Source organism: Hypomesus transpacificus, unplaced genomic scaffold, assembly GCF_021917145.1.
Source record: "Hypomesus transpacificus isolate Combined female unplaced genomic scaffold, fHypTra1 scaffold_229, whole genome shotgun sequence".
In the NCBI taxonomy this organism is placed as follows: Eukaryota; Metazoa; Chordata; class Actinopteri; order Osmeriformes; family Osmeridae; genus Hypomesus; species Hypomesus transpacificus.
In genome coordinates this window covers 105,835-118,238 of record NW_025813764.1, presented here as the reverse complement: position 1 = coordinate 118,238, position 12,404 = coordinate 105,835, and the positions used below count along the sequence as shown (strand labels likewise).

At 47.8% G+C, this 12,404-nt stretch overlaps 1 protein-coding gene across 1 annotated transcript; it reads right to left on the bottom strand.

Moving 5' to 3' along the window:
* Window positions 1–4,192: 4,192 nt before the first annotated feature.
* On the bottom strand, window positions 4,193–9,152 carry sp7 (Sp7 transcription factor). Its single transcript, XM_047014245.1, has 2 exons — window positions 9,072–9,152; window positions 4,193–6,658 (listed from the first exon to the last, which is right to left on the bottom strand). Exons 1-2 carry the CDS (start codon window positions 9,090–9,092, stop codon window positions 5,315–5,317), a joined length of 1,365 nt encoding a protein of 454 aa, XP_046870201.1. The 5' UTR covers window positions 9,093–9,152; the 3' UTR covers window positions 4,193–5,314.
* Window positions 9,153–12,404: the final 3,252 nt, after the last annotated feature.

Genomic DNA, 12,404 nt, shown 5'->3' with positions numbered 1-12,404 from the left:
CTCTCTTTCTCCCTATCTCTCTCTCTCCCTTGTGCCTTACAAACCTGCAGTCTTTCTCTTTCCATCTATTGCTGAGTTGAGCTGTTGATATGAGATTACAGTCATTGTGTTGTCCTACTTAGTGGACCAGGATTCACTGTTTCCCTGTCACACTCTGCCCCCCTCTCTTGCCTCCCCAGCCCCCCAGCCCCCCAGCCCCCCAGCCCCCCTGCCTCGGCCCCCCTTTCCCAGCTCCCTCAAATCCCTTCCTAGTAACTGTTCCAAGGAAGTATTTAGTGGCCTGAGATGAAAAAAGCAGAAAGGATGGTTTGGTCTGCTCGTCAGTCAGAATACCATCATCCATAGTAAGCGTTTTCAAAAGGAAAGAACCATTTATGAGTTCTCTGTGTATTTGTAAGGGCATTAGGCGGTAATGGGCACCAATTCTTTAAGTGTTTTTCCAACCATCTCCAAGAAGTATTTGCCTATACTGGAGTCTGTGAGTATCTGCGTTTCTCCTTGTCAATGAACAAGACTTTCCAAAGAGGTTGATATGAAACTCAACCAAACCCCAATGCTCGTTCTGTCTCTCTGCCCTGCTCGTCCACATCTGAGATGCCCTGCAGCCAGCATCTTTCCTGGACGATGATCTTTCCTCCCCTAGAGAGAGAGAGGGGCATCTTTCCGGGACAACCACAAGGCCCCTTGAGAGAGAGAGGGATCCAGTATAACTAAGCACTAAGCATTCATTCAGCTTCATTTTCGCATTAGGAGGAGAGTGCACACACACAAGTGTCTTGACTCCTGTATGCATTAGTGTGTAATTTAATTATAAAATATGAACGTCCGGGACCCAATTATGTCTTTTTTAAAGTGTCACACGTGTAATTTTCTTAACTTTGTTTTACCCTGGAAGCAATTTGTCATCCGGAGACCATTAAATGGGAAGCATATTATGTTTTTAAAGGAGCACAGATTCTCCCACAGTCCTCCCACATTCCCTATAAACAAAATGGCTTCGTTTAGTGGTGCGCCTGGTGGAGCTGCTTCTTGAGGGTGGAGTTTAACTACATCCACATCAACACACCACACCGGGCTCAATTACTATTTGAAAATACTGGCAAATACTTGACTTTGACAAAACCAACGGATGTGTCCCTCGAACCAAACACACCTCGATTCCTCTCAAATGCTTTCAAATACTCCTCATTAAACCTAACCCTCTGACCTCATAGTCATGTGACTGTTCACAGATCCCCCCCCCCCCCCCCCCCCCCCACACACACACACACATACCCCTGTCTTAGTCCTTATCTTGTTTTTAACCGCTTTGGGGACAGAGCCCCTGGACATGCATACAGTATCCCCCTCTCCCCCCGCTTCCCCTCTCTGGCGGCTCTCCGCTCTCTCCCTCCACCTCGGGCTACGGGCCAGGCACACCTTCAGACACCTGTGTCTTTGTCCTCCCCCCTCCTCCTCCTCCCCCCTCCCCCTCCTCCTCCTCCCCCCTCCCCCTCCTCCTCCTACCCCCTCCTCCTCCCTCCTCCTCCTCCCCCCTCCCCCTCCTCCTCCTCCTCCTCCTCCTCCTCCTCCTCCTCCCCCTCCCCCTCCCCCCTCCTCCTCCTCCTCCAGGGTGGGGCAGCTCAGAGCGTCCTGACTTTGTCTCTGCCCAGCATTGTTTCCTTCAGTTCTCACCCAGCTGCAGATTAGAGCAGGAAGGACAGGACCATTAGCATAAAAACACTTATTTCTGACGTCATTGTTGACAGTTCTAGGAAGACAGCAGAGAGGGACAGTTAATTACTCCATGAAGGTTTATAAATCATATAGTCGAAGAACAGTTGAAGGTTTAAGGTTTGTTGTGGCATATTTTGAATTTGCCACTCAGTTTAGGACTCTGAATAAACGTTTGCCAATGAGTATAAATGTGATGGTACATAAACTAACATCCTCCTACTGTAGTCCTGTGCTGGGGTTGGTGGAAGGAGGGGGGGGGGGGAGGGCAGGGTGTGGAAACATATGGAACAGTTTTGACCAGAGTTTTTTTTTTTCTGTCACAGAATATATTTATCTTTTTATGGCTTCACTTGAAGAAACTCTTAATTCTTCCTGGCCTACAAAATAAAAAGTATAAATAGCGTAAGGTTACCAGCACCACCACTACTGTGAGGGGAACGACAGCGGAACATGCTGGAAGCCACTGACCCCCTCCACACACACACACACACACACACAACACCCCCAGGCCCACACGCCTGCCAGCCACACCCCTAGTCCTCCCCACCCCCCCCACCCCCCCACCCCCCAGGGCTTTCATGTTGTGGATGGACCGAGCGCCCTCCTCAGACCACCATAAACATGTCAGACCCTGATGACAGGGACGCCCAGACATACGACACAAAATCACCTCAACCACAGCTCATTAGACAGACTCAATTGGAAACAGACAGCATGAGGGAGAGTATATGGAGGATTAGGCACAGTCATTCAGCCAGTCAGTTAACCAGCCAGTCAATCAGTTTGCTAACCAGTAAGTTAGTCAGGCAGCCAGTCAGACCGTAAGTCAGCCAGTCTTTCAAACAGCCAGTAAGTCAGCCAGCCAGCTAGTCAGTCGTGGCGTCCTGTCTGTGCACGTATCCAGACCAAAGCCTTTTAACAAACTAGGTAGCCTACGTTTCCTTTAGTTTGAACAAGATATTAGTTAACGTAATGTAGTCCATTTTAGTTCTGGCTAGTTACAAGTAACAATGATCATTTAGATTGTTTTTAATAGTTTGATAACTTGTTTCAACTTTGGCTACTTGTTTCAACAAAACGAACTGGCTGGTAGAACTAGAAGCCTAGCAACATTTCGTCTTCGCTATAGTGCGACCTGAACAACAAAAATAACACGTAAATTAAGACAACAAATGAATTTGTGTTTATGTAAGTCATTTGTGTGGATGCTCAAACGTAATTTTTTCGTAAGCCTAGCAACAGGGAAAGAGCCCTCCGTAGCTCTCTTTGGATTACAGTATAGTGTCTGCCAAGTGAACAGGTTATAATACTTAAGAATGAACCGGTTGATCCCAGGTTAGCCACAACTGGGGTTGGAGAGCATAGCTCCATTAGGCTACCTGTCCAGGAGCAGGACCGTACAGCAGAGCAGCCGTTCCCCTCCGCTCTGTAGAGCAGATGACCTGACCTGCTGGATGAGAAGCCTGACCCCTGACCCTCTGCTCTGTAGAGCAGATGACCTGACCTGCTGGACGAGAAGCCTGACCCCTGACCCTCCGCTCTGTAGAGCAGATGACCTGACCTGCTGGATGAGAAGCCTGACCCTCTGCTCTGTAGAGCAGATGACCTGACCTGCTAGATGAGAAGCCTGACCCTCTGCTCTGTAGAGCAGATGACCTGACCTGCTGGATGAGAAGCCTGACCCTCTGCTCTGTAGAGCAGATGACCTGACCTGCTAGATGAGAAGCCTGACCCTCTGCTCTGTAGAGCAGATGACCTGACCTGCTGGATGAGAAGCCTGACCCCTGACCCTCCGCTCTGTAGAGCAGGGGGCCTTTCGTCTTCTGCTCTGTTTAATTAGGATCCTTTGTTCAACCACCTCCCTCAATAAACAACTCAATCACTTACCCCCCCCCCCCCCCACCACCACCTGCTCTCATCATTTAGAGCATCACTGGCAGTAATTGCCCCTGTGGGGCAGGAGACTGGGGTAATTGTGCGGAGTGTAACTACAGTGGTTTGTGAAAGAGGGTCATTGTGTCGGGCCAGGAGCTCTGCAGAAGAAGGCTTTGTTTGGGCCGCAGAAGATAATGAAGGTATTCGGTCGGTTGTTTAGGAGTGAGGGAGGCGGACAGGACACACAGAGAGAGAGGGAGAGAAGAAGGGGTGGGTGAGGGGAGTGGGGGGTGGGGGTAGAGAGAGAGAGAGGGGGTAGTGAGGGGAGAGAAGAAGGAGAGAGGAAGAGAGTTGAGGTAGGAGGGTGGACAGAGGAGTAGAAAGAGAGGAATGGGGAACCAGAGAGAGAGAGAGAGAGAGAGAGAGAGAGAGAGAGAGAGAGAGAGAGAGAGAGAGAGAGAGAGAGAGGTGAAAATGCGAGGAGGGATGAAAGGAGAGTTACAGAGAGACAGAGACAGATCATAATTTAAATGGATTATTTTGTCTTAAAGTGTAGTGGGTTTTTTGAAGAAAGAAAAAAAAAACACCAATGTGCATTGCAAGTAAATTTAATGTTTTTTTTCTCAAGCACCAACTGCCCCTCCTTGGCATGATTCCACACCATGATACACACACGCCAATCTCAAACTCTTGCTTTTACTATGTACACCATTTGAAAAGACAAGTTCCCACAGTGGCGGCCATCTTGATCTTCAACATTTAACGTGGCAGCAAATCATACAGGAAGGAATTTTTTTTCAAACCTTGCTCAGTCATAGTGTTATTAAGGCATTTGATATATTTCAAAATAACAAACTTAAAAGACGAAACAAATACAGAAGTAGAAAAATAATACACCTGAAGACATTTTCTACACTTAAGATGGGATACCACAAACGGTTTCCACTGGGGTGACAAGTGGGACAGAAAAATAAAATGAAAGAAATAAAAAATGTTTAATAATAAAAATGTCTTTCTGGTAAAAGTTACTTTAAGATCTATAAATAAATCTTCAAACACTATAGCACCAACTTAATAATCAATAAATTAATGAAAAAACATCTTAATTTACTAACTTCCATGGTCATTTCAGACTTAATCTTACCATTAATTCAGCATAACATTGTCTGCATGAAAAATGACATATTTAATGCTTATAATTTAAGACATAAATTAGATTATTTGTAATATGGAATTAAATACAAGACACTAGAGAAACCACACAGACCACGTTGAGACACTAAAACCACAGTATCTTCATATCCACTCTTGGCAACCAAACTCATGCAGTATCAAAAGGACCCATTTTGCTACTAAATAATAATGTTGTTATAACAATAACTGACATTGTGTATGAATGATTCTGCAGTACGTAGCATTAGTCCCAACTCGTCCTGCTGCTTCCCTCTGCAGATTCAATTTCACTAGTGGTTTGTCTCACAGAAAAAAACAAAAAATAGTGTGTGTGTGTTTGTGTGTTTATGAGTATGTGTGCTTGCGTGTGGTAGCACAAGCGTGGTCCACAGACTGTATACTTCATAACCAACATGATATCCTGGCACTGAGTGCAAACAAATGAAAATATATCCTTAGTAAACAAGCCCTCGTACTGTTTTTTGGTTTACTATTTATGCGGAACATTGCATTCCAGCAAAAAACTGGCCGAAAACAACCAATCACCAGCCTAGATCTCCAGCAGCCCACTGCTGCTCTCCACCCCATTCGTTGAGCCAGTCTTCCCTCCCTCCTCCCCGTTGGTGGAGGGGTCAGGGACAGCGCCGGTTGGTCCAGCAGAGGAACCGTCAATAGGCTCCTCCCCTCGAGGGTCCGCCTCCCCCTCCCCTCCCACCAATCCCGTCTTCCCCTGCAGCGGTGCGTCCGCGTGGGTCTTCTGGTGCTTACTGAGGTGGTCGCTGCGCGTGAAGCGCTTGTTGCACAGCAGGCACGTGAACTTCTTCTCGCGCGTGTGCGTGCGCACGTGCCTCTCCAACTCGTCAGAGCGTGTGAAGCGCTTCCCGCAGAACAGCCAGTTGCAGACGAAGGGCCTCTCGCCCGTGTGCCAGCGCAGGTGAGCCTTCAGGTGCGACGCCTTGCCGTACACTTTCCCGCAGCCCGGGATATGACAACTGTGGACCGGCTTCTTCCGCAGCGAGGCGGCCGACGCCCCCATCCGTTCCAGCTCCTGGCAGTTGGGGCAGTCGCAGGAGGATCTGGTGGGAGCCCCCCCTCCCCCGTAGCCCCCGGACCCCCGGACGGGCTTCAGCCCCATGGACCCCTCCAGGAGGCCCCCCCCGCCGGCCCCCGGCTTGGGCTTGTAGATGTCCTGTTGCAGCATGTGCTGGGAGGGCTGGAGCAGGTGGGAGGAAGAGCCCAGCCCCACCGAGGGGTAGGGGGCCGGGTTCAGGGGGGTGAAGTCGGAGGTGTAGCTTGGAAGCTGGGGGCTGAGGGAGCCCTGGGGGGCCACGGGCTGGAGGGAGGCCTGGAGGCCGTCCGACTGGGCCTGGCCGGGGCTCAGCCAGTTGGAGTTGGGGTGGACGTCCCACCAGGAGGAGGTAGGGTTGGAGGGGGCGGCCGTGATGCCTGGGTGGATGCCGGCCTTGTACCAGGAGCCGTAAGGGTGCGTCATGTCCAGGGAGGTGTACACGCTGGTCAGGCAGTCGGCTGTGGCGTGGGGCTTGGAGACCAGCAGGGAGGGATCCTGGGAGCCCCCGGTCTGAAAGGAGTGGGAGAAGGGGTTGTACTCTGAGGCGTAGCCCCCGGCCGAGAGAGGGGGGCTCCCGGAGGGGGTGAGGAGGCCACCGCCACCCCCGAAGGAGGCCGCGTAGGAGGAGTCTGTGAGACCGTCGCCGCCCCTCCCACTCTTAGGGGCCTGGAGGTCGGAGGTCATGGCGTAGGGCTTCTTACCGGGGGCTGAGCTGACCGGCTTACCGGGAGTGGCAGAGTCTCTTACCGGGCTGCCGTTGCTGCCGAACTTGTTGCAGGTTGCGGTGAGCATGGCCAGGGGGCTGGAGCCGTAGCGTGCTTCTTCCTGGGAGGAGGGGAGGGGGGGGGGGGGGTTAACACAGAGAGGGTGGAGGGGGGACTGGTTAATACTTAACAGCTTAATTACCTCTGTGACATGTAACAGAGTGGAGGGTGGAGAGATGATGAGAGGAGAGAAGGAGGAGAGGTGTGAGGAGGGGATAGCAGGTGAAGAAAGGAGCGAGGAGGGGAGAGGAGACCAAGACAACAGGGGCATACATCTAGTCTCCGCGACAATTAGGCCAAAAGTCTCTACTAAGACAACCAATAGCACAAACAAAGCATTTCAGAGTTATGTTCATGTCCCCACCGAGACCAGGAGGAAAGAAGGAGAGAAGGAGAGACAGGTGAGGACAGGAGAGGACAGGAGAAGACAGGAGAGGACAGGAGAGAAAGGAGAGGAGAGGACAGGAGAGAAAGGAGAGGACAGGAGAGGACAGGAGAGGACAGGAGAGACAGGAGAGGACAGGAGAGACAGGAGAGGACAGGAGAGGACAGGAGAGGACAGGAGAGAGGACAGGAGAGAAAGGAGAGGACAGGAGAGGACAGGAGAGGACAGGAGAGACAGGAGAGGACAGGAGAGACAGGAGAGGACAGGAGAGCACCACCTCACCTCACCCCACCACCACCACCTAACCATCCCACCACCTAACCATGCCAACACCTCTCTCTGCCAGCACCTCTCTCTACCACTACCCTAACCCTACCCTACTCTACCACCACCTAATACCCGACTGTACCACCATCTAACCCTACCAACACCTACGCCTACCTACACCTAACCTTATTCGGACAATACCTACCCCAACCAACACAGACAGTACTGCCCCACACTACAGGCTAGTCTAACCCTACATTAGAGGCCAGTACTGTCTTACATTAGAGGCCAGTACTGTCTTACATTAGAGGCCAGTGCCAGAGGCCAGTATTAGAGGCCAGTACCAGAGGCCAGTACCAGAGGCCAGTGCCAGAGGCCAGTGCCAGAGGCCAGTGCCAGAGGCCAGTGCCAGAGGCCAGTGCCAGAGGCCAGTCCCCTACACTAGAGGACGTGTGTTCACACTCTCCCTCCAGGTTAGATGTTCAGACTTCTGTAACAAAAAAACTCAACTATTTAAAATTCGCCCTGCTTCAGATATTAAAATATTCCAGTGCTATGATTTACGTCTGTGGTTGGACCTAGCTGAAACTAAAACGCTGGTTTTGGGCCCCTTCACTGCCCTCTCTCTGGGTCCTCCTGCCCACGGCTCCGGGGTGGGGGCTGGATGTGTGGAGATCAAACCCAAATCACCAGTCCTCTGGCAGCAGCAAATAGACTTCAATAAGGATTACCACCATGAAAAACTGCATATTAATGTGTCCCTTTTCAGAGTCAATCTGATAATCTCTTCAGAAACCCACAGAGATTACAGCATAATCCAGTAGGAATGTTTGGCCATCATCTGGTAATTCCACTTCCAGTGAAAATACTAAGACATCAGCATGAACATGTTTGATGATATGTGGTTAATTTTTAAAATAAAGTCTAATATCGGCGTTGGCCATCTCTCACAGGTTACAGATCACTCAACCTAATCACCGGCACCCGGAGGCGCGCGGGGGCTGAGAGTCTCTCCCCCCCCACCACCAGCACCATTCCCCGCCCCCCTTGCGGTTTAACTTGGGCGTATCCGGTTTCTTTAGCTCCCGTTTCCAGGTTAATTGCGCTCAATCTGAGGGCAATAAAGCCGCTGTAATGCGCCTGTGTGGAACGGCTTCAACCCTCTCCCGCCTCCAGGCCAGATGATCAGACGAAGCATATAGCCTCGAACTTCTACTCAAGCGGCGGAATCAGCCTATCTTTACGATCTGAATCTTCTAATTGGAAACAATTAGGGTTCTGGGTTTGATGTTGGCTTGATTTGTTCAGAATTTAAAATGTCCTTGCCTCTCCGGCTTTGTAAGGAGACACTGTCAGAATTAAAAGTTCATTATGTCTGAAGCGCATACTGTGCTATAGTGCTCGCATCGCTTGCGAGTTGTGACCCTCCGCGTTTTATCAATAGTCTGATCAGGCTAATCAGGTTCGGTTACCAAGGACCGTGCAGATAAAGAGCCCGAACTCATGTGGCAAAGAGCCATGTCACATTGTGGTTAAGTAATCTGTCAAACTAACATCCAGAAAGTCATCCTTCTTGGAGCGGGTCGTTATCTGACAGCTTGTTGCCTTTTTCAGATCGGCAATATGCACATAGCGCATGACTGTATTCTAGGAGAACAACTATGCTATAGTACTTGATCAGATACAAAGTCCGTTGTCAATTCCGCCCATAGGAGAATTTCCTTAAAATATCTGTCCATTAAAGCAGCATGTTCACAACAGTTAGTGTAGTCTACTAGCAATGGGCAAAAACTAATAAATCGTTTCCGAAACATGAACATACCTCCAGAATAGATGCGGCCATCCCTGAGAAACAATATCCCAAGAGCAGAGAGGGAAGTTGGAAAGTCGTTGCGCTCGGTCCCGGGACAGTTTGGAAGAAAATCGGTAGGAGCACCGAGACTTCTTAGGAGAGACTCAGAGCCCGCCCCTTAATTATAGGGTACAAGTCTTTGAAGATCCGATGCAATAAAGAGAGAGAGAGAGATAGAGAGAGAGAGAGAGATAGAGAGAGAGAGAGAGAGAGAGAGAGAGAGAGAGAGAGAGAGAGAGAGAGAGAGAGAGAGAGAGAGAGAGAGAGGGAAGGAGGACATCGGAAGAGAGAAGGACACCACCTCTGAATTAACATCCTTACATCTCCGTTCACCTCGATGGTAATCTGAAATGATAGACGGTGAGACAGCAGGTATAGGCTGTTCTTCCCCGATACACAGATTCTGACAACGTCGACAAAAAAGTTTTTTGTGAATCTCGCGCACTGGTTCAGACCACTGTTTGTAATGCGTCCGCAATTTCCCTTTGGGATCACTAACAGGCCTGCTACTACTGCTAAAAGTTTCACTCTCCGCTGTTAATCTGAGAGCCCTTTTTATACCTTTTTAATACCACAACAGATTCTATTGTAATGCTAATGCGTGTTGATTGTGATAATGATGGTGTTTTAATTTTATCATCATATCTACGGCCGTCCATTTCCTCCCCAAATCCAGACATAGGACGCGTAGGCCACATATGAATCAAGACTTAAACTAGCGAGTCTGTGGTTTTCATTTGAGATTTTATTGTTCGGCTTTAAACCCTAACTCTGTTTTCAATACTCTAAAAAGCAGTTTACTGCTTTTGTAGACATTAGTTGATTGTTAAAAAAGATTGAACTAGAGACAAACAATAAAGATCCAGCCATGCTATTCAAAATAAAAGATTATCACATCAAATAAAATGCATTTCGACCACGACCGTAAACGAATTGTTGAGGGTTAAAAACAGCAGGATGTTTCCTCTGTTAGTTCATTGGCAGATTATAAAATAAAGACTTAATGATAAAAGGACAGAAAACGTTGTAGCCTATTCAACACGTGTCTAAACATTGAACAGATGGATTTTACGCATTTCATTCACGATGCGCGTTCTTGCTCACATGTTACGACACAATACACAGCTGTCGTTCATTAAAACGATCTGAATTTCACATTTTCATTGACAACAATTTTCATTTCGTATAATGTAATTCATTTTATGGTTGTCATTTTGTAATAACGATTATCCACTGAACACTTTGAAAGGTTCCAGAAACTAGAGATATAGCCTATTTATACATTAATTTAGCATCAAATTGAGAAAAAATTCATAACAGATTTTTTATTAGGGACAATTTAAATTATGAATTTCCATGATGATAACAATCTATACCGTATCTACTTATGTAACCATTTAAATACATTTGCAAGAGCTGAGAGCCAAAACTTGAACAGGTGCAGGATAAAACGACAGGAACATAAAATCATGTCCTTCAGAAAACATCGATTCTCTGGTTGGATTTATGAATTTAAAGGGAACACTGTTTACTGTATTTTCAAATTCATCTTAATTTTATTTTAGTTTGTGTGTACTGTATCCTTACTTATATACAACCAGAGAATATCTTCATTATCTGAAAATAAACTTAAAATGTGAGACAACAACCATGCCTGAGAAAACCAACTCTGGAGAACTGATTTGTTGCTCAAACAAACAAGTCGTTTCAATCCAACACAGTATAATTTCAACTGTAACCCAGATCATGTTCTGCACATTGCCAAGCCCATCCTAAACCTGAGATAAATCCAAATCCAACCCAAATCTTTTGAGATCAGTTGGATTGAACAGTGTTTCGGCAACCATGCTCAGAGACTCTGAGGGCGCCTCTGTCTCCAAACGACAGAAGAAGATTAAAATTGTTGTCAAAAATAAACATATAATTTCAGCCCTTATTTTCTCCACAATTACAGGCCTGGTCTGGGCTGAGCTGTGCTGAGACTGGGCCTCACATGAACATAGCTATATTTAGCTGCTGCTCCTGTTGACCTTCAGCTCTGTGTGTTCCAGCCAGAGCAAGGTCGGGTGAATCCACACTCTCTACACAAACTGGCTTGTATGTCACACACACACACGCACACACACACACACACACACACAGTCGTACAAAAAAACACAGGCTTGTATGATGGACGTAGTCCTACGTACACACACAGGCCTGAATGATGTTATGGAGATATGCTCTCACACAATAAAGCACCATGTGATCCAGAGCTACATCCAACCTGAGACTCACAGATGTTGAAACACAGACCTACACCACGCATCCTATACCTGCACAAACACAGACCTACACCACGCATCCTATACCTGTACAAACACAGACCTACACCACGCATCCTATACCTGCACAAACACAGACATACACCACGCATCCTATACCTGCACAAACACAGACCTACACCACGCATCCTATACCTGCACAAACACAGACATACACCACGCATCCTATACCTGCACAAACACAGACATACACCACGCATCCTATACCTGCACAAACACAGACATACACCACGCATCCTATACCTGCACAAACACGTGCTTCCGTCGCTAATGACCTATAGCTGCACAAAGACACATCCATCAGACATGCTTTGTCTATCCAAAAACATCCATCAGGCATGCTATATCTGTACAAACACATATGTGGGGGGGTCAGATGGCTGAGCGGTTAGGGATTCGGGATATTAATCAGAGAGTTGTCGGTTCGATTCTGGCCGTGTCAAATGAAATTGGCTGGGTTTTCCAGATTCATTAAGAAGCTTTTAACGCTCAGAGCTTCTTAGGAGCGTTCTAAGAACGCTCTAGAACGCTCTTTGAATGCTTTTGAGATGCTCTTATCGTTAAGAGCTTCTTAACGAATCTGGGAAACCCGGCCATTGTGTCCTTGGGCAAGGCATTTCACCCTACTTGCCTTAGGGAGAATGTCCCTGTACTTACTGTAAGTCGCTCTGGATAAGAGCGTCTGCTGAATGACTAAATGTAAATGTAAATATATCTTTCTCCGGGGTGTCTTGGTGTGATGTATAGCTGTCTATATGTTTCCATGGGGAGTGCGGTGTGCCACTCTCCTCTCATTAGACACATGGCTTCTTATTGGGCGCTTGTTACTGAAGTGCTTCCTGTTTGGCTCAGAGATCATTAATGTGGCCCGTTTGACGGCAGAGTGAAATGACAGAGGAGGAGAAAGGTTACTTTCCTCACTTTACATGCCAATTTCTTCTCTTTTTGGGGGTTAAAATTGTAATCTTTGGCGTGTTCC